General features: G+C 40.3%; 1 protein-coding gene across 1 annotated transcript; it reads left to right on the top strand.

Moving 5' to 3' along the window:
- LOC124777702 lies at positions 1 to 22,470 on the top strand. The gene is made up of 3 exons (XM_047253197.1): positions 1 to 43; positions 13,698 to 13,922; positions 22,190 to 22,470. The coding sequence occupies exons 1-3, from the start codon at positions 16 to 18 to the stop codon at positions 22,249 to 22,251; spliced, it is 315 nt and encodes a 104-aa protein (XP_047109153.1). The 5' UTR covers positions 1 to 15; the 3' UTR covers positions 22,252 to 22,470.
- The last annotated feature ends 2,377 nt before the right edge of the window (positions 22,471 to 24,847 follow it).

The raw sequence follows: 24,847 nt of genomic DNA, 5'->3' as shown, positions 1-24,847 counted from the left end.
CTCTTGTCGAGTACAATGAAGGCTGCTCTGTTGCTTGTTGCTGGTAAGTATCGGCAGAATTTATAAACTTCCGTTCAACGTAAACCTCTTTTCTCTTACCTACATTTTACATAATTTAAGGTGTATTAATCCACTTGAAAAATCTTCTACGGTCGAAATAGAACAGTTAATTGCCGCAATTCACGAAGTAAAGGTCAGAATGCAAGACAGCTTAGTGTGTTGAGAGTGCTCTAGGAAGATTTTTCATTTCCTTGCGCTCGCGAACGATGGTAGTTCACAGATACGTGACGAACGGTGTTCGTGTTGTCCATTTGAAAAGTTTCAGTGGTTGAGAGTAATCCCCAAGCAGTTACAAGTGTTAATGTTCGCTGACTAGTTCTTATATACCCATGAGAAGCAAACTGGGAATTCTAGTGAGCAATCGAAGGGAAGATTTGTAGTGCCACTTGCAGATGAAAATAATGCGAAACATACTACAAAGTAAGGTGGATTTTACAAGTTCGCAAACGAAGAGGGTAACGTAAGTTAGGAAGGGATGAAGAATGTCAAACCAGTGGAATGACTGAGCCGTGAATATGGTATATAGCTACGACTATTAGACAATGTCAGTAGTAATCTCTTATTGTATGCTGAGGGATTGGTAGTTTGTAACAAAGAATACCTGTAGATAATATACTATTGACATAAAAAATTCGCTTTCTAAAAGAACTAGCACCTTGCCTTAAAAACTGGTAAGCAGAAAGCAGTTGTGGAAAACGAAACTGTCTGGAACCACGTGGCTGCTACGGCCGCAGGTTCGAATCCTGCCTCGGGCATGGATGTGTGTGATGTCTTTAGGCTAGTTAGGTTTAAGTAGTTCTAAGTCTAGGGCACTGATGACCTCAGATGTTAAATCCCATAGTGCGTAGAGCAATTTGAACCAATTTTTGAAAACTAAACGCATCATATTCTATCACAATGTTTTTTCTTAGACTGTAAATGAGAAGTTCTAGTAAGCCCAGGCTCTTCCTTGCATGATGTTCTAGGCTCTACAAAACCTGATGGCCCGTTTCTAGTGATTATATATTATTTACCTCCTCGAGTATTTTTCCGTTCAGTGTTTCACATAATTTCTTCGTTGAAAGTAAGTTAGTAAGGTGTGTTAGCCCCACCGTAGGATGTTACATCTTTCTTAGATCAGCTAGATGGTTCTTAACAGGCCTCCCAACAGGGCAACAGACGTCTTTCATAGCCGACCACTTTGGTAACAGACGCTGCTCATTTTTGCAGCCGTCGTCAGCATGTAGAGAGTCGCTGACTACGTTGCCGCTTGTTCCAAGTCAAGAACGACGTGAATTTTTTCTGCTTGGTGGGTTGCCTGTTCCGCTATATCCGACGTACTGAGGTATGTCCTCGCCAGTTTTACTAACGTTGAGGTGTCACTGTCGGTGAAAATGACACGTCCGCCTTTTTTTTGCCCTTGAGAACAACATCTTCATTCGCCCCAGAAACCGCTGACTATCTTCACCTCAGCTCCCACGTTGCTGACGAATTGGGTGCCTCTATCCTATTACCAAGCGACCAGCTATTAGAATTGGACTGTACTGCATTTGTAGTCTGGATCACTGAATGATGAGAGCCCCACTCCAGGTCAAGGCATAATTCTTGGGGGCACAGACAATGTTCCTAACAATGGAAGAAGATGATATCGGCAAAACCACCAGACAATTAAAAAATGGCTCTAACAAAGGAACCTCCCCATCGCACCTTCCCCCCCCCCCCTTCCCAGATTTAGTTATAAGTTGGCACAGTGGATACACCTTGAAAACTGAACACAGATCAATCGAGAAAAGAGGAAGAAGTTGTGTGGAACTATGAAAAAAATAGCAAAATATACCATCTGAGTTGTCCATGCCCAAGATGGGCAACATCAAGGATAGTGAAAGCTGAGGAGCGCCGTGGTCCTGCGGTTAGAGTGAGTAGCTGCGGAATGAGAGGTCCTTGGTTCCAGTCTTCTCTCGAGTGAAGAGATTAATTTTTTATTTCCAGACAATTATTATCTGTCCGTCCGTCCGTCTCCAAAATTCCAGGACATGTTCAGATTTGCTTGGACATATGCAGGATGTGACGGTCTACATACTGAAAAATTTGAAAACGTTAAAAACATATGTTTTGACAGAGCACAGGGAAAACTGTGCGACTGTGATACTGATGCATTCATTTGTTGCAGTTTATGTGACACTCTTATGTTTTCATCACTTTTTTGGGAGTGATTATCACATCCACAAGAAAACCTAAATGGGGCAAGGTAGAAGAATCCTTTTACCCATTCGCCAAGTGTACAAGTTAGGTGGGTCGACAACATATTCCTGTCATGTGACGCACATGCTGTCACAAGTGTCGTATAGAATATATCAAACGTGTTTTCCTGTGGAGGAATCGGTTGACCTATGACCTTGCGATCTAATGTTATCGGTTCCCATTTGAGAGGCACGTCCTTTCGTCTACTAATCACGCGGTTTTGCGGTGCGGTTGCAAAACACAGAAACTAAACTTATTACAGTCAACAGAGACGTCAATGAACGAACGGACAGATGATAACTTTGCGAAAATAGAGAAAGTACACTTTTCACTGGAGGGAAGACTTGAACCAAGGACCTCTCATCCCGCAGCTGCTCACGCTAACCAAGGGACCACGGCATGGACTACTCAGTTTGTATATTTTGCTTACTTTTTTCATAGTTCCACACAACCTCTTCCTGTTTTCTCGATTGATCTGTGTTCAGTTTTTCAAGGCCTATCCACTGTGCCAACTTATATCTAAATCTGCAGGGGGTGCGATTGGGAGGTTCCCTTGTAAGCACTATGGGACTTAACATCTGAGGTCATCAGTCTCCTAGACTTCGAACTACGTAAACCTAACTAACCTATGGACCGCACACACATCCATGCCCGAGGCGGGATTCAAACCTGCGAACGTAGCAGCCGCGTGGTTCCGGACTGAAGCGCCTAGAACCGCTCGGCCACAGCGGGCGGCCCAAACAGTTACTCAGACAGACAGACACGCACAGACACATCTTAGGAAGTTAAATTTGTAGAATTAACACAGGAGTCCGGCAAGACGATGGGTTCTCACAGATTGACTTCATTCTGGTCTTAGACAAGGTATCAGGGAGTGGGATAAAGAACGGCAAGAGAAAAACATGGAAGGAGTCCATCTAGGACATGGCAGAGAAAGTTTTGAGATTAAATATCTCTCTTTTGCTGACGATGTTTCAAAGGAGAAAAAAGATGCAAAGATAATGAGGGAAACACTTCACAAAATTACAGATTATACCTGATAACTAATATCGTATCAGAAAACCGAATACATTGAATATAGACACGGCATAGAAAAATAAGTACAAACAAAACACGGAAACATCAAAGTAGCTGATATGTTTCAGCATTTGTGAGAATGGACACTATCGAATGGGTCGGTAAGACAAAAGGTAAAGAAAGATTAAAGAAAATGGAGTTAGCGTACATTCACCCAAAACTGGTATAATAAAAGATCAGTATCATTCCAGGCAAAAATTAAAAGCTACGCTACATCAATTATACTGTAAAAACTTTACGAATCTGAATTCCGGATACGAACACACAGATATCTTTTAGGAACACGCAAGAACAAGGATTACAACCGGATGAAGACGATAAGATGAATACAGAAACATAGAAACATTCACACATACAATAAGAAGAAGGAGATTAAAGTCTTGCGATCATATTTAGAGAATGAATGAAAATACGATAGTGAAAAAGGCTTTTATTTCACTTACAAGTTAAAAGACACCACTAGATGGTTGGAGGAGACAAGAAAGGTCTCTAGAAGTTACCATACAGACTACGGAAAGATCCAGACTCCTAATCAATACTGCAAAATATCCTGTCCAACGACGAAATTCACTACCTCAAAGGATCATGATAGAATAAACAGAGGCAGGTCATCATCGAATGCACGAAGAAGATCTGGGAGATAAAAAGACAAAGATTTTACCCTCGACTTAGGTTGTAAATGGTCTATAATTAACCAACTTCAATAAAAAAATATATCAGTGTTAGGCACAGCCGTAGCAATTTTGTTACTGTCGCTAAATATTGATTTGACGATAAGCAGGCTGATCTCGTCCAGCACCTTCGTAAAACTCTCGCACTCACTGATAAAAAGGATCACTCTTCATTGTATTTTCTCTACCTTCTCAGTCTGTCCTACAGATTCAAGACGGGCGAGCAGTACACAGGAATCTACAGAATGTTAGCCGTCTCTTTCATTGACGAATTTTATTCCTTAAGAACTTTCCAATAAATCTCAAGACATGCAACTGCTTATCCTGCAGTCTGTTTTGTGCAGTTGTTCCACTTATCGCTTCGGTCAATTAATCCTTGGTATTTCCTCGTTCCAGTGAATCTTCGCCAATAGTTTAACTTGACTGTTGTGTGTTTCCTCACGTGTTTAAGCGCAGTGCTTTATAATTAATTACATTCAGGGTAGACTTCCAGCACCCCCACCTATCAACGATCCTCTGCAGATTTCCAATTTCCTACAGTCTTCTGACGTAGCAACCTCGCTAAAGACAACAGTGTCGTCCGCGATATATCTTATGGACCTTCCGTCGTCATCACAAGATCATCTGTATACAGAGTGTTAAAGAAAGTGTTCCATGTTTTGAGAAACTATTGTTTGGTTCGAAACAAAGAAAGGAAAAGATACCGTAACTATCTAAAATGCATACCTCATTAGGATTGAACACTTGTTCATCTCCGCTATTCTGAAGCTTATCTCGTCTACTGTAAGCTGTTGTTCAATCGCATCATTCACAGAATGCAGTAAACATTTGGGTAAACAAATGGGACCACCATACATTGTTGTTGAGTAACAACACACAACTGACATATACTCACCTATGTGTAAAACTGCTGTTCCACAATTAACAGAAACAAGACATCTAATACGAAGACCAATGCATACCGATAACGCGTACCAATAGAATTTAGACAGTTACAAACCAATTGTTACCGGACTAATGTTTACTGTGTCCAATGACGATAGAAATGGAAAAAAATGGCGAAAAGTTATGGTCTTACTGTAGTTATCAGGAATTATGTATCCCAGAATTGTTTGAATGAATGTAGAAATCAGAAGAAAAGTTTCACCTACTCCAAAAGGAGGGAAAGTTGCATTTGGTAAATAGCTAATGTCACTGAATTCACACAAATACTCGACATGAAAGTTAAAGCGGCAAATAAACAAAATACACTTGCGCGAACTTAGATGTAGAAGATACCCGTAAAGTGAACACTAAAGCCGTTCATTTGTGGTGCAATAATTTTAATAGTAAGTTTAATTAGGACTTGCAACACTTCATAGAAACTGTACTGTGTCACGGTAATGCTGTCTATCTGAAAATGTGGTGACCAGAAGTGGTTAATATTGTTATAACTTACTGTTACAATAATGCCATAGAAACTTTCTTTCAAAGCAACAACTATTTGTGAATACTGATGTTACGAAGAGTTACGTCATTAGAGAAAACCAAATAAAATCATAAAATTACATTGGCTGCAAGATGGCCAGGCAAGCATACTTTTGTCACCGAAACATGTATTGCACTTGTATCACGTTTAGTTTGAACTGAGTGTCTGCGTTATCATAGCAGTGCTGCATTATATGAACAACTATAGTTACTACAGCTTTCTATTACAATATTACTTCATTGAAAATGAGTTGTTAATTTAACGGATTCTTTTTTCTTTTCACTATATTTTTCGCTTATGACTTTCTCGGAAATTACGGTGAGGGGATAGGACAACATTGATGGTTAATGGGTTGGATCAATAGGCTTTGCTTTGACTAGACCAGTCTAATGTTCCAAGAAAACTACTATTACAATGGCATGCCTATCACACTACAATACAAATACTGTCCAGATCTTAATTTGCTATGAGCTGCTTGTGGCACGATGTAATTCTTATAATAAATATCAGTATTGACTGTAGGCTCTTCTTGATTAGCGATGAGCTTGGATAAACGTGGGCCACACGACTCTCTTCATTAATCCTAAAAGCCCTCTTGCGTCAATGTACTACGCTTGTACATGTGCTCGCTCACTTTTATTTTGTCTTCCCACTTATTATAACGCCATTTACACCACAATATCCATTTGGCATTTGCGCGCCAACACACGCGTCTCCAACACAGGACAGATGCTTCACAAGTAATCTCTGCCGGCTCTCTCATCCAACGATATTATTGTTTCATGATATCTATGCCTCGTTTCGTGCGAATATAATATCCCTGACATTGCCAGAGTATATACTACAACGACTTGACATAATTATTTCTTATTTATTCTTCCAACATGTATTACATTTCCATACCATCTGATTTATGAGAAAATACATAAACGCATATTGTTTCAGAAATGGTTTTTCAAGTCATGAAATAAAGTGGCTGCCAAGTACGTGAGGCAATGTGTTGTACTTTGTCAAGGTATTACGTACGACCTGCATTAGTGTCCCATCTATAAAGGAGGTGATCAAAATGAAGTTTGGTATTTCCCTTGTGAAATAGTAGGCTTCCATTTTCTCGCTGATGCACCTACCCTAAAATGTGTATACGGTTCATAGTGTCAAGAAGTGGTCGAGCTGAAAGTATACTTCTTAGAGCCCATGTCTTCCGGACATTTTGCTTACGTTTTCATGCAAACTATCACCTCCCAGAGTATGGAATCCTAATTTTACATCGTGTATATTGTGAACAGATACAGGCATATCACAGCTCGCTGTGGTTCCCTTGAAGTTATCTTTCCGACTATAAATTTTCTTTTATTGAGAGAGATGTGTTGAGTTATATCGGCAGTGAATTAGCGAATAAAATCAAAAATCTGGTCCGATACACAGTATTCTCGTAAATTATCCGCTAAATGCCATTTCGGAACCGTATCGAATTACGTTCGGAATAATTCATGGAACAAGGCATCGATGTGGGCTACATTGGGCACACTATGATTCAGAGCTGATGAGTATCGCAAGATTTCTGTTTGCAGAATCCATTTGGTTTTTAGTGGATGAGACGTTCCTCCTTTAAAAATGTCATCATCCGTGTGTGTAAAGGGGGTTCATTTATTCTGTAAAGTCAACGAGCAGGTTTTCAATCATGTGTGCTATTTCAAATCGTTTTGAATGCTTCGTCGCTCCTTTGACCTACAATTAACTGCTGCTAGTAGGAGAGAAAGACAGGAACTTATCGACATCTTCTCAGATACGGATACCTTTCCACTACTGAATAATTTTAGTTTATATTGTTCTGTCAGTTACATCAACGTCGACCAGCTGGGTATTCTGAAGCAACTGAGCGAAACATCCTTCCGTGGTGAAACAGTTTCTCAAAATCTATATCAGTAATTGACCTTCTCTCCATGATCTGTCTTGATGGTGCCAGTACGGTGAATGAGTGACTGAATAAGTGCTATAGATTGATATACTGTACCTATAATTGTTAAGATTTTTGGTAAGATCGGCTAGTGACTGTAATCTCATGGCTCCTTTCAGCTCTTGTTTTTTAACAAGGCACCGAAGTCACATAAATGTGTATCGAAGCTCTTATTGTATTGACAGAAACTTAGTAACATATCACTCGAACCATGACGGGTCTTTGCATTTCACTGAAACCTTACTCGGCACGTACAGTTCTACGATACTATTTCCAATGGTTGTAGAGTTGACCATTTTGTGTCTCACATCTTTGTAAATAGTGAAGCTGAATATTCGATCTTGACAGCCGAAATACTCTGCAGTTTATTTCCTGATATTATTGCTCCAGTAACGGTCTTTTGACACCAGTTTTCATTGAATTTGTAACAGCCGTATGTTCACTGATCTTCTCTTCCATGTTAACCGATTCGCGAACTTTAGGTCTGTTACCAGATCATGTAAGAATTTCCCTATGAATCGCTTCTGTTAACTAAACTGCTGGAGGTATTTCTCAGAAACGTCGTCCAGAACAGTCTCACGCAAATCCTGCCTGTAGCAACTGTTTTAATCGCATGACTCAACCATTTAATAGCTGTGTGAATTTTGATAGTTAGTGAACGGCGTTGCAATTCTTTTACACTTGAGAAGTATGTAAATATTACGCTGAGTTATACACACTGAGACGCGCACGCTACACCTCTTGTAGAAATGGTAAAAAGAGTTATCCCGCTTTAATTACTATCAATAAAGTTACTACACCAACTACGTTTTGCTGACGTAGCACTACATAATTCGGGATTTTTTTCCGCCTTAGGCTGTTGTAGGAAGGAACGTAAGTTTTAGATCATCTGTCTTCGTGTGTGTTATTCTGTGGCATTTCCCATGCGGTCGTCTTTTCATGTCTTCATTGCAATCAAATAATTTTCGAATGTATGGTCTGCGGTCCTAGGATAATGTTTTCGGAATACATTCTTATGCATATCATGTCACTTTCAAAATCCAGAGATTGACACGTACCTAACTCTGCATTCACAGTGTTTGTGTAACTTAAATCGTAACATAAGACTTCGAATTCTTCGTTGCCACTGTGAAATGTTTTGGTGTGTTGATTGACAAATTTTTTATGTGTTACGTTTCAGATGCTTTTTAAAAACTATAAGAGTCACTTAGAAACGTAATAGGTACTGCAATAATGAACCGCAATGAATAATGCATTTCAAGTTACTAAATAAAGTGCTTCCAAAAGAATTAAAGAAAGGCGGAGATAACCGCAGGCAGGACCATACAAAACTATGATAAACAATAAGTAGCATAAACGAAAGGACTACGGAGAATCATGTAACAATTACAAAGTCAAATGCAGACCACATAATAGACGCTGTGGTAGAAAGCGAGCACAATGAAAAAACTCTTATATTATTTACAGAAAACAACGTAATGTAATTGACAACTAATATTGAAAGAAACAGTTGCGAAATAAAATCAAGCTGCGTTTACACGGAACATATTTCTTGATCACAGTGTATAAAGAGAAGTACATCAGCCCTAAAGCTACCATATTAAGTTCTCATCGCAAAAAACACAAGGATTCATGTCCAGTCGTATCAAGAACAAGCTACAGATCCAACCGTGAGAGGTTACATTGCCTTTTTGGTAGATGCTATCGTGCCAAAGAGGAATAAACTGTGTGGAGGGCTGGACATGGTCGCCAAGCAGCAAAACATGCTAATGTTGATAATTATTCCTTCCAGAATGACGAAATCACCCATGAGAATACATTTCCCAGACCATAACGCTCCCTCACTCTCGTAGCAGGGTGTTGGCCTTGAGACGTCCCACGCCGTACACGCCAAGTGCCATATAACTGATGGAGCATAAAACGTCATTAATCTGAAACGGCCGCTCAAAGTAGGTCAGGTTACGGTACTGGAGCGCAAAGTCTAGCGTTCGTCGCCGATGAACGACTGCCTTCGTGAGCGCACGAATTAAGCACTTACTGAGGACGATGATACATAGCAACTTTCACTGGAAGATCGTTGAGCAGACACTGTTGGTAGCCCCTTGGTCATCTGAGCGGTCAGTTGCTCAACAGTTGCATGTGTGTTCACCCATACACATCTCCATAGCTGTCGTTCACATGCACTATCCTCCGCGTCTCCCTGGCACACTTTATAGAGCCTCCACGGCTAATACTGAGCCCTACCGTCTGTGGGTGGTTATCAGACGTTGACCTGAACGGCGACGGTCACATTAATGTGATGGAATCGTGTATGTATTAGCATCATCGACTTAACCTAGGTAGTGAAATAACTCTGTCTCCATCGTATAATATGTGGAAGATCATAACAAATAAGTGGGGCTGTCCACGCAAGGCTGTTACTACTTTGCCCCTAACTATAGTATGAAATATATCAGAAAACCAAACAAATAAAAATGGTACCTATAAATCTTTTCACGCAAGTGATTTTCAGAGGACGTTACAGGAGCTGTGTTATAATAGGTTCCGTTCTTTACCTTGACGAGGAGGGAAAAACTGTTACAGTCATCCAATTGGAGGTATTAGTTCTTTTCAGTCAGATACCAGTTACATGATCATAAGGAGATGGGCTTACAGATTTTTCAATACTTTCATTCTCTACTACAAAGGAGAGAGCGGTCTGTTTGCTGTCAGAACCAAAGAAGAGCCTAACTTTTTCAGCCAAATAACTGGCTAAGTTTTAGTGGGGAAGAGACAGTCGCAACTACATATTTCTAGGAGACAATTTACATTTCCGTCATTTGACTTGCTAGAAGGGAACCCCTTCAAAAACACAAGTGAGGAAAGAGCAAATATTTTCCATTTAACTGTGAGATAACAACAATCCAACAGGAACTGGAGAGGCTACTGTATTTGCCCATTTATGCAGGAAGTTAATATCGAAAACTTGCCCGACATGATCAAACCGTGCTTGTCGCTGTTGATGCTCTCTTTTTTATTTTCAGGGAATTGCAGACTGTTCAAGTAGTGATCCATTTTTGTCATATACAGCATTACCAATTACCAGACGAGATGTTAGGCGGGCGGATGGAGTTCGAATTCCGAGCATTTGGGGGGTGTTTTCGAGTTCCAGCATTTGAATTCATCCAAGGAGCTTACGAAAGATTTTCTCTACTTGTGAGGATGTGTCGTTTGTTGCTGGTGCAGGCAATGCAGGCAATAATACGCTCGAGATTCGCACTCCCAGTCGCAGTGACAAGAGTATTCTACTTTCGTCGAACGGATTTCATCTGCGAGATTCGCCTTGGCCATGGGGACTCTGTGGTGCACGCCACTATTGTTTGATAGGTCAAGTTAATGACGACTAGAGTGACGTACCGGGTGATCAAAAAGTCAGTATAAATTTGAAAACTTAATAAACCACCGAATAATGTAGATAGAGAGGTAAAAATTGACACACGTGCTTGGAATGACATGAGGTTTAATTAGAACAAAAAAAAAGACACCTCATATTGCTAGAGATCTCTTGCGCGTGTCGTTTGGTGATGCTCGTCTGCTCAGCCGCCACTTTCGTCATGCTTGACCTCCCAGGTCCCCAGACCTCAGTCCGTGCGATTATTGGCTCTGGGGTTACCTGAAGTTGCAAGTGTATCGTGATCGACCGACATCTCTAGGGATGCTGAAAGACAACATACGACGCCATTGCCTCACGATAACAGCGGACATGCTTTACAGTGCTGTTCAAAACATTATTCCTCGACTACAGCTATTGTTGAGGAATGATGGTGGACATATAGAGCATTTCCTGTAAAGAACATCATCTTTGCTTTGTCTTACTTTTTTACGGTAAATATTACTATTCTGATCAGATGAAGCGCCATCTGTCGGACATTTTTTGAACTTTTTTTGTGGTTCTAATAAAACCCCATGTCATTCCAAGCATGTGTGTCAATTTGTACCTCTCTATCCACATTATTCCGTGATTTATTCAGTTTTAAAATTTATACTGACTTTTTGATCACCCAGAATATGCTCCGATGTAATGGTTCTAATTCCCTGTAATTAAAATAATCCATGAGATTCGATTAGACAGTGAACAAGGTTGCAATATTGGGTCGATATTCTAGGGTCGAGACGTACATCCTTCATTTTTTACCATTAGCTAAGCTCCATAAAAAATATATTTGCCAAATTTACCTATGCATCACTGATTAACGTGAATTTAAAACAAATAGAAAATGTATTAAAATAATTATTTAAACATGGTGAAAGAACGTTAGTCTCCTGAATAACTGATGTAGCAAACTTAAAAACGCTTATACTACAACGAAATGATAATTTAGCCGGTCAGTTAAATAGCTACACGGGGATCCTTCAAGTAGTGCTTAACCATGAAACCAAATTACAAACATTATCCAATCCCCTAAAGTTTGCATGGTTCTGTACTTTAGAGTTCGTAATTTCCCATTTATTTAGTAAAAGGCGATGGTCATTGGAACACATAGTCTCCTGTCATCGATTAAACACAAAATACTCCTCAGTTCGTAAATAATTATAGTTCACTACAGAGTTCAACATATCAAAATTCATGTAATCACGAGTAGATGTGATAATATTAATAATAATTAATAATAATTACAAATTAGTTGTGATACAGTACTAGTTATATCCCACTTTTCACATCATCTACGTCGTCAGCATCGGGGACCATATCATTTTAGACGCACTGCCCCACCCGTCACCCAGAAGAAAGGGATGATTTGTGAGCTCCCCTTCATCACTTGTCACCTCAGCAATAGATGCTCAAAGAGCTTCTCACCCTCTCCTCTGAGTCATACCAGGCTACACCTCTGGGCAAGGATTATTTGACTCTTATCGGACATTTTACGATCCCATGATTGCATTCCCCTTCCCTGTCCATCTACAGTCAATGAAAGTCAAGTGTAGTTATCCTCCTGGTTCCCTCAGATACATGAAGTCCAGTATGGCCAACACTATGACATCATAACCTAAAATTGTAGATCCAATAAGGCGAACTCATTCACATCACAAATTCAGTGAAACTAACTGTCGAAGTCAACAATATCACAATAGGTCTAAGCGTCGTAGCTGTAATGTCACAACAAGTTCCCCTTCCGCCCGAAAGAAATCCTGCACCTAATGACTACTTACATTATACAGTTGTGAGAGATGTGGTCTGGTTTACAAGACCACATATACACGATCAGTGTGCGATTCACGTTACATATGCCACCAGTTTACCGAAGGTAAGGCATGGAGAACGTCATCCTGCAGTCATGTATGGTGTAGATGCGGAGAATATGGTGATCTGGCAGGTTTACATAAATGAAAATATGTAAAACATTATAATTTTTCTTCAGTGTTAAAGATACATAGAGATAGTGATTTTACAGGTAATATCGCCTGCCTTCCGCATAATTTAGCTCTCAGCTCACCCGTTCCACGCATGGAAGGAAACCACCGATATCCTGTCACTAGCCGCTAGCTCGCCGGCAGCCAAGTGGCTACCGAATGTGGCTTAGTCGCATGTACAAGTGTCGGCCTCTCAGCCAAGTCAAAGCGTTCAACTCCCAGGTTAAAATGACTTTGGGTGGCTGAGAAGCTCGCCAGCATATGCGCTATGTGACACTGCGAATGAATTAGACGAACGAATATACTAGAAATGAAGCAGGTAACAGATTTTATTATACGTACTTTCAATGATATCCTGCTGCTTGAAAACAATTCACTGGGCAAAAGAAGTCTAACCAAGGCAGTCAATTGATTTTATTATTCACTACTTCAGTTAGCCTGGCTCTGTAATTCTTTTCATAGCTACGTCTGTGTTATTTGCACTAAAGCCTGCATGCTGTTCGTGTTGCGGTAGAGTACGTCTTCAGATATTCTATATAAATGGAACAAAGATCCGTTATTCTCTAACTTCCCTGATTGTAGTGGGGTGGTTTTCATGTATGTCTTAAGGACCATCATTCTCAGACTCACACTACCAGACAACATCAGTATCTTTACCACATAGTGGAGATATGTTAGCAAGTGGCAGAGTTCGTGCTACGTGTCAGTAGAGTTGCACTACACCTCAGTATTGTTATGCTAGTAGCTGGTACGTACATAGCATACTGTAGTGTTTCAGTGCTAAGTGGTAGAGTTGCACTAACAGTCATTTGACGAAATAGCGGCCTGTAATTATGTTCATCGATTTTTACAGCGCTGGTAGCAGTGGCGGAGGTCCACGGGCAACCAGAAGAGTCTACCACCGTCACCATTTCGAGTGACAATCTAGCCACCAGCAACATCACAGCGGAGAGAATATTTTTGGCGAAGTCATCGTACACGGGAGATGACGATACCATTTGTGTAGAGTCAGACAACAACTTCTACTTGTATGTTAATGTGTTGAAGCTCTATTCTTGCTACCACCAGCTACGGAAAGGTAAATTACTTCAAACAACATGGTGTTCTCTATTCAAAATGGACAAGTTAAAATCAGATTGTTGAGTATAACATTTCGCGAAGGGTTCCACAGTGAATGGGAAAATATGAGTGAAATCAAATCATCAAGGAAGAGTGGCTACCCTTACGTTACAGTGCGCAACGCAAGAATCTCCACTTCATGAAAGTGCAACTCCTCATGAATCTCCACCAAAACCATTCACAGAAAAGTGCTGCGCGTATTTAAATCACTTTTGGGAGTAATCTGCGTTCCCCTTAAATCTGCTGCATTATTTAAATCTTATACAATTCTTTTATGAGTGGTATGTTGTGTAACGCGACGTCAAGTTTCAAAATTTAAGAAAAGAGATATTTTAACAGGCGACGGAAGTTGCTACGAGTGACGTGGTAATAACGTTTGGTTAATTTCCACAGTGAATGTGTTTGCAGCATTGTGCACAAACCTATACTAAGTTAAACACTCGAAGGCTGTAGGCAAGGCACCCTTTTCGTCGTACCCTGTAGAAGGCCAACAACGCAATTAGTGTATATAAACAATACCCGTCACACGCTTAGGAACAAGTAGAAACAGGCTTACAATATTAGTAAAGTTTTAAATTTAGCGATGCGTTGACGTAGAGACGAAGAATTAGATGAATTGGGGAATGGTAAGTGAACGTACTGGTTTACACCTCGTCGGAATGATCATGTTGACATTAAATTAGTGCACACACGCATTCACTTTCCTAGTGACAGACACCTACAATCTACCATCAGACCGAAATGTATGCTACTTATAGACGATGATACACTGTACTAGTAATCAACCGTATAAGCCGTGCATAAATAACCCAAATCTGAGGCGTTTCTAAATAGCAACATGCCTCACATATAAATTAGGAGCCAGTGAAGGTTGAATAAAGAATGTCGTAAAAACATGCTACTTACGCCAGACCAAAATATCGAGAAAGAAGGAGAGGGAAATAGCGTAGTCTTCATACTAGTTCATAGTCTTCATACTAGTTCATACTTCATACTAGTCTTCATACTTCGTACTAGTCAGCACAAGAGCAACTTTTACATAAAAGGTAAAAAATTTAAGTATATCCTTGAAAGGCTTTCAGATTCATCTGTTGTAGTAAGTTTAGAAGAAAGCTATAGCTCAAATGTACAGTCCTTCAAAGTTGTGTCGTGTATTTAAACCGTCCCAATAGTCTTAATAATACCAGCAACTTGCTAAATAATTCTAAAACTTTTCTGTAAAAGCGTCGTAGAACAGACGGAGACAAAGAAAAATAAAGTGTAAGTGTGCAACTGTGCAGATTTACCGTCGTCTTAACGTTAATGATGTAGTTGTAGCAGTAATTAATATGTAGATAGACATGTCTACAAAACAAGCTGTATAATCTACATTCATAGTAAGTTTGTTAATACACAATTACGATATTATTGCGTTTTGCTTCTCGTGGCCGCTATTGGAAGCAGGCTGAGACACTGCAGTCATCAAGTACAGTGGTTAAGAAAACGCTTCTTCAGTCGAAGCTTTCAGGGCAGCTATGCTTATACTATCAAGCTGTTCATCGTGTTCTCGCGAAGTATCACGAAAAAAACTGACGATTAGCCGACGGAAATGCCCCCAGTCCGAGGTGCAATAATATTTGGCCGATTAACAAACAGAAGATTGCCACGTTTCTAGCACAGAGGTGAAGTCCATTAACTTCGGCAGGGATCGTACAGCGCAACACTGGCTCAATATGAATCCTCTAGAGTTGGGGAAAATGAAAGGACTCACTACTACAAACTTTTGGTCTCTGTCAAAACAATTGACATTTTGATCATCTTGCTCTCTTCACCCTTGTCATTCTCAGTCATGGATGAAGGTACCGGATTCATGTGGTGTGTCCACGGGGTGATTTTTTCCATCGTGTGCGAACTCTACAATTTGATCGATGGGCGGATACGGAACAAAAAAGGTCTAATGAACTTTTGCCCGGTAGTGGTTTCCTTGCTGATGACCGTTTATTTATATATTGTTACAGAAACTGCAGTCTAATACGCGCTGTACCATGCAGCCACTGTTACAGTATTGCTGAATATTGTTTTCATGTGCCATTAACGCATGCATGTACGTGTCGTAGCATGTTACGTCTCACACGTTGACATCAGCCAGACTGCTTCCGAACAGTGTCAAAGGCAGCGTGAATACGCTGCTCTAGTATCTCCACGACTGGAATGGGCTCTGCATACACGATACTTTTCAGATGGTCCAATAAACAGAAATCGCACGGGTTAATATCAGGTGAACGGGCAGGCCATGCACCTGGAACCCTTCGACCGATCCATCGAGCAGTGAAGACACGACTGATATGCGTCCGGACGTTAACGGTTAAGTGAACTGGAGCGCCATCATATGGCAGCCACAGAGCGCTTCTAATCATCAAAGGCAATTCTTCCAGCATGGTGGGAGGGGCGAGTGACCTTCAAGAAACGCAGATAGTTGTGGCCTATTGGGAGGAATGCAAGTGAGACTGGTCCGAAAATGCGGGCGCCTGTTATCATCGATGCTGATGATTCGATATCACCATTCCATGGGAGTTATGCATGCAGTCGGACGCATGACTATTATGGAAGTTGAACATACCAATCCGTGTAAAGGTAGCATCTTCTGCCAACAGGATGGATGCCACAAATACCGAAATCGTTGTTGCCTGGTGAAGGGACCAGTTAAAAAACAGCCCGCGATGTGGAATGTTTGCTGTTAGTAAGCCCTGCACACGCTGTAAGTTATAAGGACAGTTAACAGTTGTCATGGAGAACGTTCCTCACGGTCGTCTGGATTACCCTGAACTGAGGGGCCCACTGCATGGTACTGACACGGTGGTCAATCTTCACGGTGTTAATCACATTTTCCTCCAAGTCTGATATCCGTATGTTTCTGGCACGTCTGTCATAATTTTCGGCTTCCTGAAACGACCCTGTCTCAGAATAACGGCGAAGCACTCTTGCAAACACGGAATACTGTCGTTGTCGTCGGAAGGAATAGGTTTCGTGATTCAACCTTGCTGCCTGCCGCCCGTTGTCATTCGCCTTTCCGTAAGTAAATACAAAGTCGGCATGCTGCCGGCCGGAGTGTCCGAGCGGTTGTAGGCGCTACATCTGGAACTGCGCGACTGCTGCGGTCACAGGTTCGAATCCTGCCTCGGACATGGATGTGTGTGATGTCCTTAGGTTGGTTAGGTTTAAGTATATCTAAGTTCTATGGGAATGATGAACTCAGAAGTTAAGTCCCATAGTGCTGAGAGCCATTTGAACCATTTTGTCGGCAAGCTCTAGATTCGAATACGGAGCCATTGTGTACAACGTTGTATCATGTCCACAAAAAGGTGAGTAAGCAACAGAAGTGCATCGCGCTCAGAATTACCAATTACTATGACAGGCGAGTGTGCTAAGACATGACCTATGAGGAACAATGCCGCCCTCTAGGAGGAAACCGTGCATACTGTAACTGTCACTAGGTGGTACAGCAGTCTCTGTAAGAATGTACGATTGAATTAATGGTCTTTAGCATGAGAACCATGCATTACCGGAAATAAATTAATTAGACGTTTTTGGTCCGTATCCTCTTATCGATCAATCCCTAGAGTTTGTACACGGTGGAAAAAATCACCCCGTCTAATTCTGAGGACATGTAATGTAATTGAACGATAGGCTAACACCGACGCCAAAGGTTTCGATTATTACATGCAATGTAGCAGCATAATACAGCTGATGTCTGTTTTAAAGAGGTTAGTGCCCTTCATAAAGATGTCTTTCTTGTTTTCAACGAGACTATGTCTTTCTAGTGACAAAGTACTACGGACACAGAGGCGAATTTTAAGAGTGTGTCCTGTAATGTCAGCAGCTAGAAGAGTGTGTGAGACCGTCTAATAGAGCAAGATCTATTGGAAAAGTGCCCGTCCAACCACAGAGTGGCGCATTTTCTAATGAGGTCTCTGGCTATTTTCTCCAGAACTCGATCAACTTCTACCATTACAAGGCGCAAATGCGCCTAATAGTGATTTTTCTACAATTTTTCTATGTTCATTATATCTCAACATGCCGCCATATTTTTACTTGAATCACGAATTTAATTTAGTGCAGGTCGCCTATATTGGATTTTCTCAGTTTTTCGTACTTCTTCTTATGTTTGGCACTTGGTGCGCTATTTACATGACAACGGAAGAGGATCTTTCTTAGGCATTTAACGCATATAAGTGTCCTATCCGAACTATTAAAACCTTTACGTACACAGATCACTGACACATTATAAAATTATTATTATGTTACTTTAAAAATTTTCTGTATTAATTGACGTTTCCTTATACTTTCTCTCAGACATGCTTGATCGGGCGAACGTTCTACCTCCGCTCTTTCATTTTAGTATTTTTGTCCGTTCCGCAGACACAACCCACAGTGAGAATTGCTAGTTTCAGAAACGAAGTGGGTTTTATTATAGCGGGTACCGTTAGTTCGATAAAACACACCAGAAGAGAATCCCGATTTGCTACTGAAGAATTGGCGTATAGCATGTTCTCCAGAGGTCAACTGTTTCGCCTCAGCATTCACACGTACAAGCATTCAGAAGTTATCCCTTATTTTGTTTAAAATAGCTTGTGCGTACCTCACAATACATGCCGTTAAGCGAATATCTCCATCTTCTGTGTCATAAAATGTGTCTCCTTTGCAACTCAATGATACTGGTTGAAGCACACAAATTACAGCAACCGATGGCTGGCGATGTTGACTAGCACCCATCTCGAGAACCCCTGGATCCCCACGCCCATATCCCGATATTACTGTTTCACCCACCGATGGAAGGAGTCGGATTTTGACTTGCAGCACACAAAGTCAAGCAACATACACTGTGACAACCACATAGGCTCATTATGGACGCACATTATTACTTTGACTAGAATACGAGGGCCACAAACCTCACAGAATCTTTGAAATTTTCAAGTGCGTCAGTTAATTGCTGCTCATGCGAGTTAAGAAACGATGGAAACTCTTAGCACAAAAACATACACACACACACACACACACACACACACACACACACCTATGTATTTCTTGTGTCAAATATAATACCTACGCCTTAAGTACTTACGTCATTAGCAATCAATTTTTCCTGGAATTGTAACAAATTTCTCATTAAATTACTCTCTTTACTGTCTCGTCATTTAATTTTCATCATTAAATTCACCTCACACATGTATACGTTCACACTCATCTCACTATTGACGGTCGCCTCTCACATCTTTTTGCGAAAAAGTTCAACTATTTCCTGTCTCTTGTTTTTCGTCAATACTCACAGACACACATGGGACATAATGTATCATCACCCTTGACTAAGTGCTAAGTGAGTACCATTGCTGTAAGTAGCTACCATTCCCCTTAGGAGGTCGCCATTGTCCCTTTGGGATGGCACTGTTCCCTCAAAATAGAAGAATGTGCCCTTAATGATATGTCTCTGATGTCACGAATCTGGCAGTCCTGCGCCAGCTTCCCCTTAACATAAGGCAGCTGTGTAACTGAGAAAAAAACTGCTACCATTTTTAGCGATATGCAAAGCGAGTAAAACCTACATGATCAAAAACGGATAGCAGTATGAGAACTCTCAACTGAGAGAAGCAGAAAGTTATTTTTGTAAGCAAGACCCAAACAGATTATGCTTTCTCTGTAATTGGTATTAATGTTCAATGCGACGCTTCTTGAAATACCAGGACACTTCAGCTTATTTGCTTATCGATATCAGTAAGCTCCGTCGTAAAGCACTCACAGCTACACACAGAACACTGGACAGACAGTCGCAACGTATTGAGGGCATTGAGCAGGTACCGCTCGTGATCAAATACAACAATGAATGGCATTCACTGAAGGCAAGCTCACCACTGAATGTAATTCACACCTACTGTGTAGGACATGTCGGTAATCCGTATTGGAGATTGCAGTCCAGGTGGAAATTTCCGTCACGCAGTCTCTTAGGCTAAGCGGTCGACAGCTTCATTGCCAGTGATCGCAAAGTGTTATTTCAGCCGAGCGATAGCTCATCTATTCCAACACTTCAATAATCATTTTTATAAATGGTTTATGGGTCAACAGGTTCAAAAGTTTTTAGTACTGCAAGAGGTGATATAGAATCACTGAGCAGAAAACGTAGAGGAGCTGTCACCCTGAAACAGAACGAAATGCTGATAGTATCGTGTCTCTTGCCACTGCTGGTAATCTGAATACACCTGACTTCTGCAAACATGGTACGCAGTACTCGTTTCCCTCAAAGTCACTGGTTTCGGAGCAGTTGGAGTAGATATACAGGGTGATTCAAAAAGAATACCACAAATTTAGGAATTTAAAACTCTGCAACGACAAAAGGCAGAGCCAAGCACTATCTGTCGGCGAATTAAGGGAGCTATAAAGTTTCATTTAGTTGTACATTTGTTCGCTTGAGGCGCTGTTGACTAGGCGTCAGCGTCAGTTGATGCTAAGATGGCGACCGCTCAACAGAAAGCTTTTTGTGTTATTGAGTACGGCAGAAGTGAATCGACGACAGTTGTTCAGCGTGCATTTCGAACGAAGTATGGTGTTAAACCTCCTGATAGGTGGTGTATTAAACGTTGGTATAAACAGTTTACAGAGAATGGGTGTTTGCGCAAAGGGAAAAGTTCTGGACTTCATCACTGGCCTCCAAGAAGCCCTGATCTTACCCCCTACGATTTTTTCTTATGTGGGCATGTTAAGGATATGGTGTTTTGGCCACCTCTCCTAGCCATCATTGGTGATTTGAAACGAGAAATAACAGCAGCTATCCAAACTGTTACCCCTGATATTCTATAGAGAGTGTGGAACGAGTTGGAGTATCGGGTTGATATTGCTCGTGTGTCTGGAGGGGGCCATATTGAACATCTCTGAACTTGTTTTTGAGTGAAAAAAAAAACTTTTTAAATACTCTTTGTAATGATGTATAACAGAAGGTTATATTATGTTTCTTTCATTAAATACACATTTTTAAAGTTGTGGTATTCTTTTTGAATCACCCTGTACTTTTTAACCGGACACTGTCTTAAAACAGAATCGAAGTTTTATTTTTAATGAGAGTCTGAGGTAGCGCCAGTTATTAAGTTCACCTTTGACAGTTTCATTCGGAAAGGAACTTAATACCTGTTTAGCTCATGTTCTCTAATGATCATTCCTGATATCTGCTGAGTATCTAAATACGCGTGGAATAGAGGAGGAAGCACTAAAATGATGCAGAAGCTTCCATTTCAATAGTTTATGGTGTCATTGGAGCCTATCGATCTTGGATTGTTGGATTCATATTGAACGCTTCTAAGAAGAAATTTGGTGCAGAGAGATTAATAGCGTGGGTGGGGTGGAGGTGGCAAGTGGATAGTCTTTACTTGTGTGTGTGTTATATTAAATACAAACCTGGGAATGTGAAGTGAGAAGTTAAATGTGCTACTGAGCTCAGAGCAAGATAACTTACATGAAATTAATAGTATCCTTGGCGTGAAAACCGATCTTATTCATAAGCAAATAATTAAGCAAAACAATAATTTCACGCTAAACAATAATATCTAAATACATAATACTGGGCTCACAACTTTGTCGCCGAGGCTGTTTCTTCAGTAAGTGTTTTGAATATACGGTTGCTGGCGACCGGCAGTGCTCACCATTCCCCAAATCACAAACTCAGGGATCGCCAGATCAGTTCCCAGCATACGAAACTGATGTACCTGAGGTTATCGTCGTTTGGCATGTTACAGGATACATGTGTTGCTTATTGAGTGCTTCGCACGCCAGGAGCGTTACCCTCCTAGAGGAACTTGGTTCTAGTGACATCCTCAAACTCGATAAATGAGCCAGGCGTCACGTGCACTTCCGTTGTCCATCTTCCAACTTTCTGCTATCGTGCAAGTAAGGACAGGAATCAGGTAACATAGCACGCTGGTCAACAGTTACGGCGCTTGCACCATTATTACGGCACTCGTAATAACATTCACCGCCTATTAAGCATGTATTTGTAAAATGTAGGACTGAGAAAAATACAGGAGGAACCACATTTTATCACTGATATACGACCATAACATAATCTTCTCACAGTGCTGAAAGTGAAATTCATGCTATCTAACAAAAGGGGAAGACTTTCCGTTGTCGTATGAATAGTAAATTTAAACGTGCTGCGTTATTTTCATACATGCTACTGTTAATGATAAATATTTCCATTCTTTGCAGTTTACGTGGTGAGACCAAGGAGTCAGTGTGAACCACACCTGTCAGATTGTCCCAGGCACTAGGAGTATTGCAACTATGTGGGCTCAGCTTGAAGAGACTGATTCGTCTGCGAGTGAGTGAGGACTAAATGGCTGTCCTGCTGACTGAAGACATCTGCTGTTTCCAGAGGAGCCAAGAAACTGCAAGAGCATCAGAACTTAGCTAGTTTACTCAAACATCTTTCGCTTGTTTCTGTAACAGTTGTATACTGACGCATTAAAAGTGTAGTTTCATGACGTCAACTGTTATATTCAAACTGCAGAAGATACTCCCTATCTATAGGTTGACGTGATTACTGTCAAACTGTGGCTTATTATTAATAACATCAAATCCAATTCATCCTTCATTCACGCTGACCTCCTATAATCCCAATACTCAATTCCAGCCTTAACACATTGACTGCCACGAGGACACCGGTGGCCACAGGTAAGACTTATGACTGACGCCCTGGCTTGTCCTTGCCTCGCCTGGTTAATACCTGAAACATCCGTAATCCAGAGGAAACTGTGGCATATCTGACTATAGTGTCTGGTTTTATTGCAAGTAATAAGGCAAAATGAACTGTGAAATATCACTCCAAGATGCGGGTTAACATTGTCGATGTAGTAAAAGTGATCATGTACCGTCTCAGTTACTAGCCCTTCTGGATTGAAACTTAAATACAAGGGCGTGCCGAAAAGTAATGTCTCCGAATTATTGTATGTGGAAACTTAAAAATCTTTTTAATTAAAATAAATTTTAATTAACATTTACACCCTTATTATTTATGTGTATATGTTTATTTCTCATCATAGGCACCTTGTTTATACCAACGAGATAACAGTTTCTTGATATCGTCAGTGTAGAATGTCTGACTTAGCTGAAAAGGCTGCAATCTTACTTCTACTTTCGCCGCTTCTAGGGGGCTGATAACCTCAGATGTTACGTCCCATAGTGTTTAGAGCCGTTTGAACAATTTTCAACTGCTTCATCACTATCAAAGTGAAATTCTCGAAAGTTTCCTTCGAGTTTGGAACCCGATGAAGGGCGGATGAGGCCAAATCGGGATTAAATGGAAGATGACCTACGACCTCGTATATAAGGTGTCGGGTAGTTACACATGTTGCTCAATAATTTTTAATTCCATTTGATGCCATGATTTTCCGATTAACAGACACTGACTTTTGAATTTCAGTTATTAACGGCATTCATTCAATGAAAAAATACATACACTTTTAACCTCCCTAGTACCACTGAAGTCAATATAATCCTGTAAGCAACTGGAAACAAATATTCCAATTTTTCAGAACTATTATTTCTAAACCATGTTACTTTCGCCCTCTAAGTAAGTTTAATACAGTGAAGCTTTGTTCAGTTTTATATTTACAGCACATCAAAATTTATGCGTAGTTTTCGCACTGAGGACCGCTGTGGTCAATATGATCCCAGTCTGCATTTTTTTTTCGTTCCTTGAATGTAGCATTTCTGCAGTCAGAACGTTTACTTATCTGGAACAGTTTTCGTGTTAGTTCATTACAATACTGTCAGTTATCCTTTGTACATTACTTGGATTCTTGATGACCCGACGGACAGTCAACGAAACAAAAAATAATTCTATTAGGGGGGTCAAGTCGACTAAACCACAGAAAGAAACAAAAAAAAATGTGAATTAAAATGAACATATTTTCGTTTTAAAGTCTTATAACCATCGAGTGGAGGCGAAGAACGACAGAGAGTCGAAATTACGCATGCATAGCACTAACAGTGTCGTATACGATCGCTGACAGAGATGAACGTCATCGTGAATCGCGCTAACACGAAACAATGTGTTAACAAAAACTGTTTACCAGGTAAGTAGGGCTATCGCCATTGTGATTCTACTCTCTGCATTACAGGTAATGTCTTCCTTGCTTTCTTTTTCTTTCATATTGCCAAGTTACGTTTATATTTCATTTCAGAGGGAATTTTGATTATCTTTCACTGATATGAGAATTTGGGAATAAGATTATTGTTGAATTCGGACCTGGTTGTTGTTTTTCTTTATGCGTTTATCAACACTGAGTATCGACTTAATTTACGATGTTATGACATGAAACATAATTTTTTTTTACAGAATAGTATTACGAGGACGATAATATTACTGGCAATCAGTAAGGTTTTTCACAGTACACAATATGGATCATCGTCAGAGTAGGTTTTGCTACTCACTATTTTCTATTTTATATGGCACCCTGAATTAGTTTCTTATTTTCCCTCCTTATTTGGTGAAGTTCCATGGGAAACCAGAGAAAATCCGTCCAATCTGACAAGAGGTTTAATCGACTACATTAATATTATTCACATAGTTGAAAGTTAGATGATTTATTAGTAACCACTCTTTTACACGTCGGTGTTCTTTTTGATTTAGTATCTGGAAAATAGTTATTAACGCTATAGCAACTGTTATTGGGAAATCGTTACTTAATAAAATCGTATCTTTTTACTTATTTATTGAATTATAAACTACGCAGTTTTTTTTTTTTTTTTTTTTTTTTTTTTTTTTTTTTTTTTTTACTGTAGCTACATTATTATGTTGTGAAAGCCAACATAGGATTCTTTTTATTAGATACATTTTGGGATGCATCGCAATTTACTTTATTA

The sequence above is a fragment of the Schistocerca piceifrons genome, chromosome 2 (genome assembly GCF_021461385.2).
Source record: "Schistocerca piceifrons isolate TAMUIC-IGC-003096 chromosome 2, iqSchPice1.1, whole genome shotgun sequence".
NCBI lineage: Eukaryota > Metazoa > Arthropoda > Insecta > Orthoptera > Acrididae > Schistocerca > Schistocerca piceifrons.
This window is presented reverse-complemented; position numbering and strand designations above follow the sequence as displayed.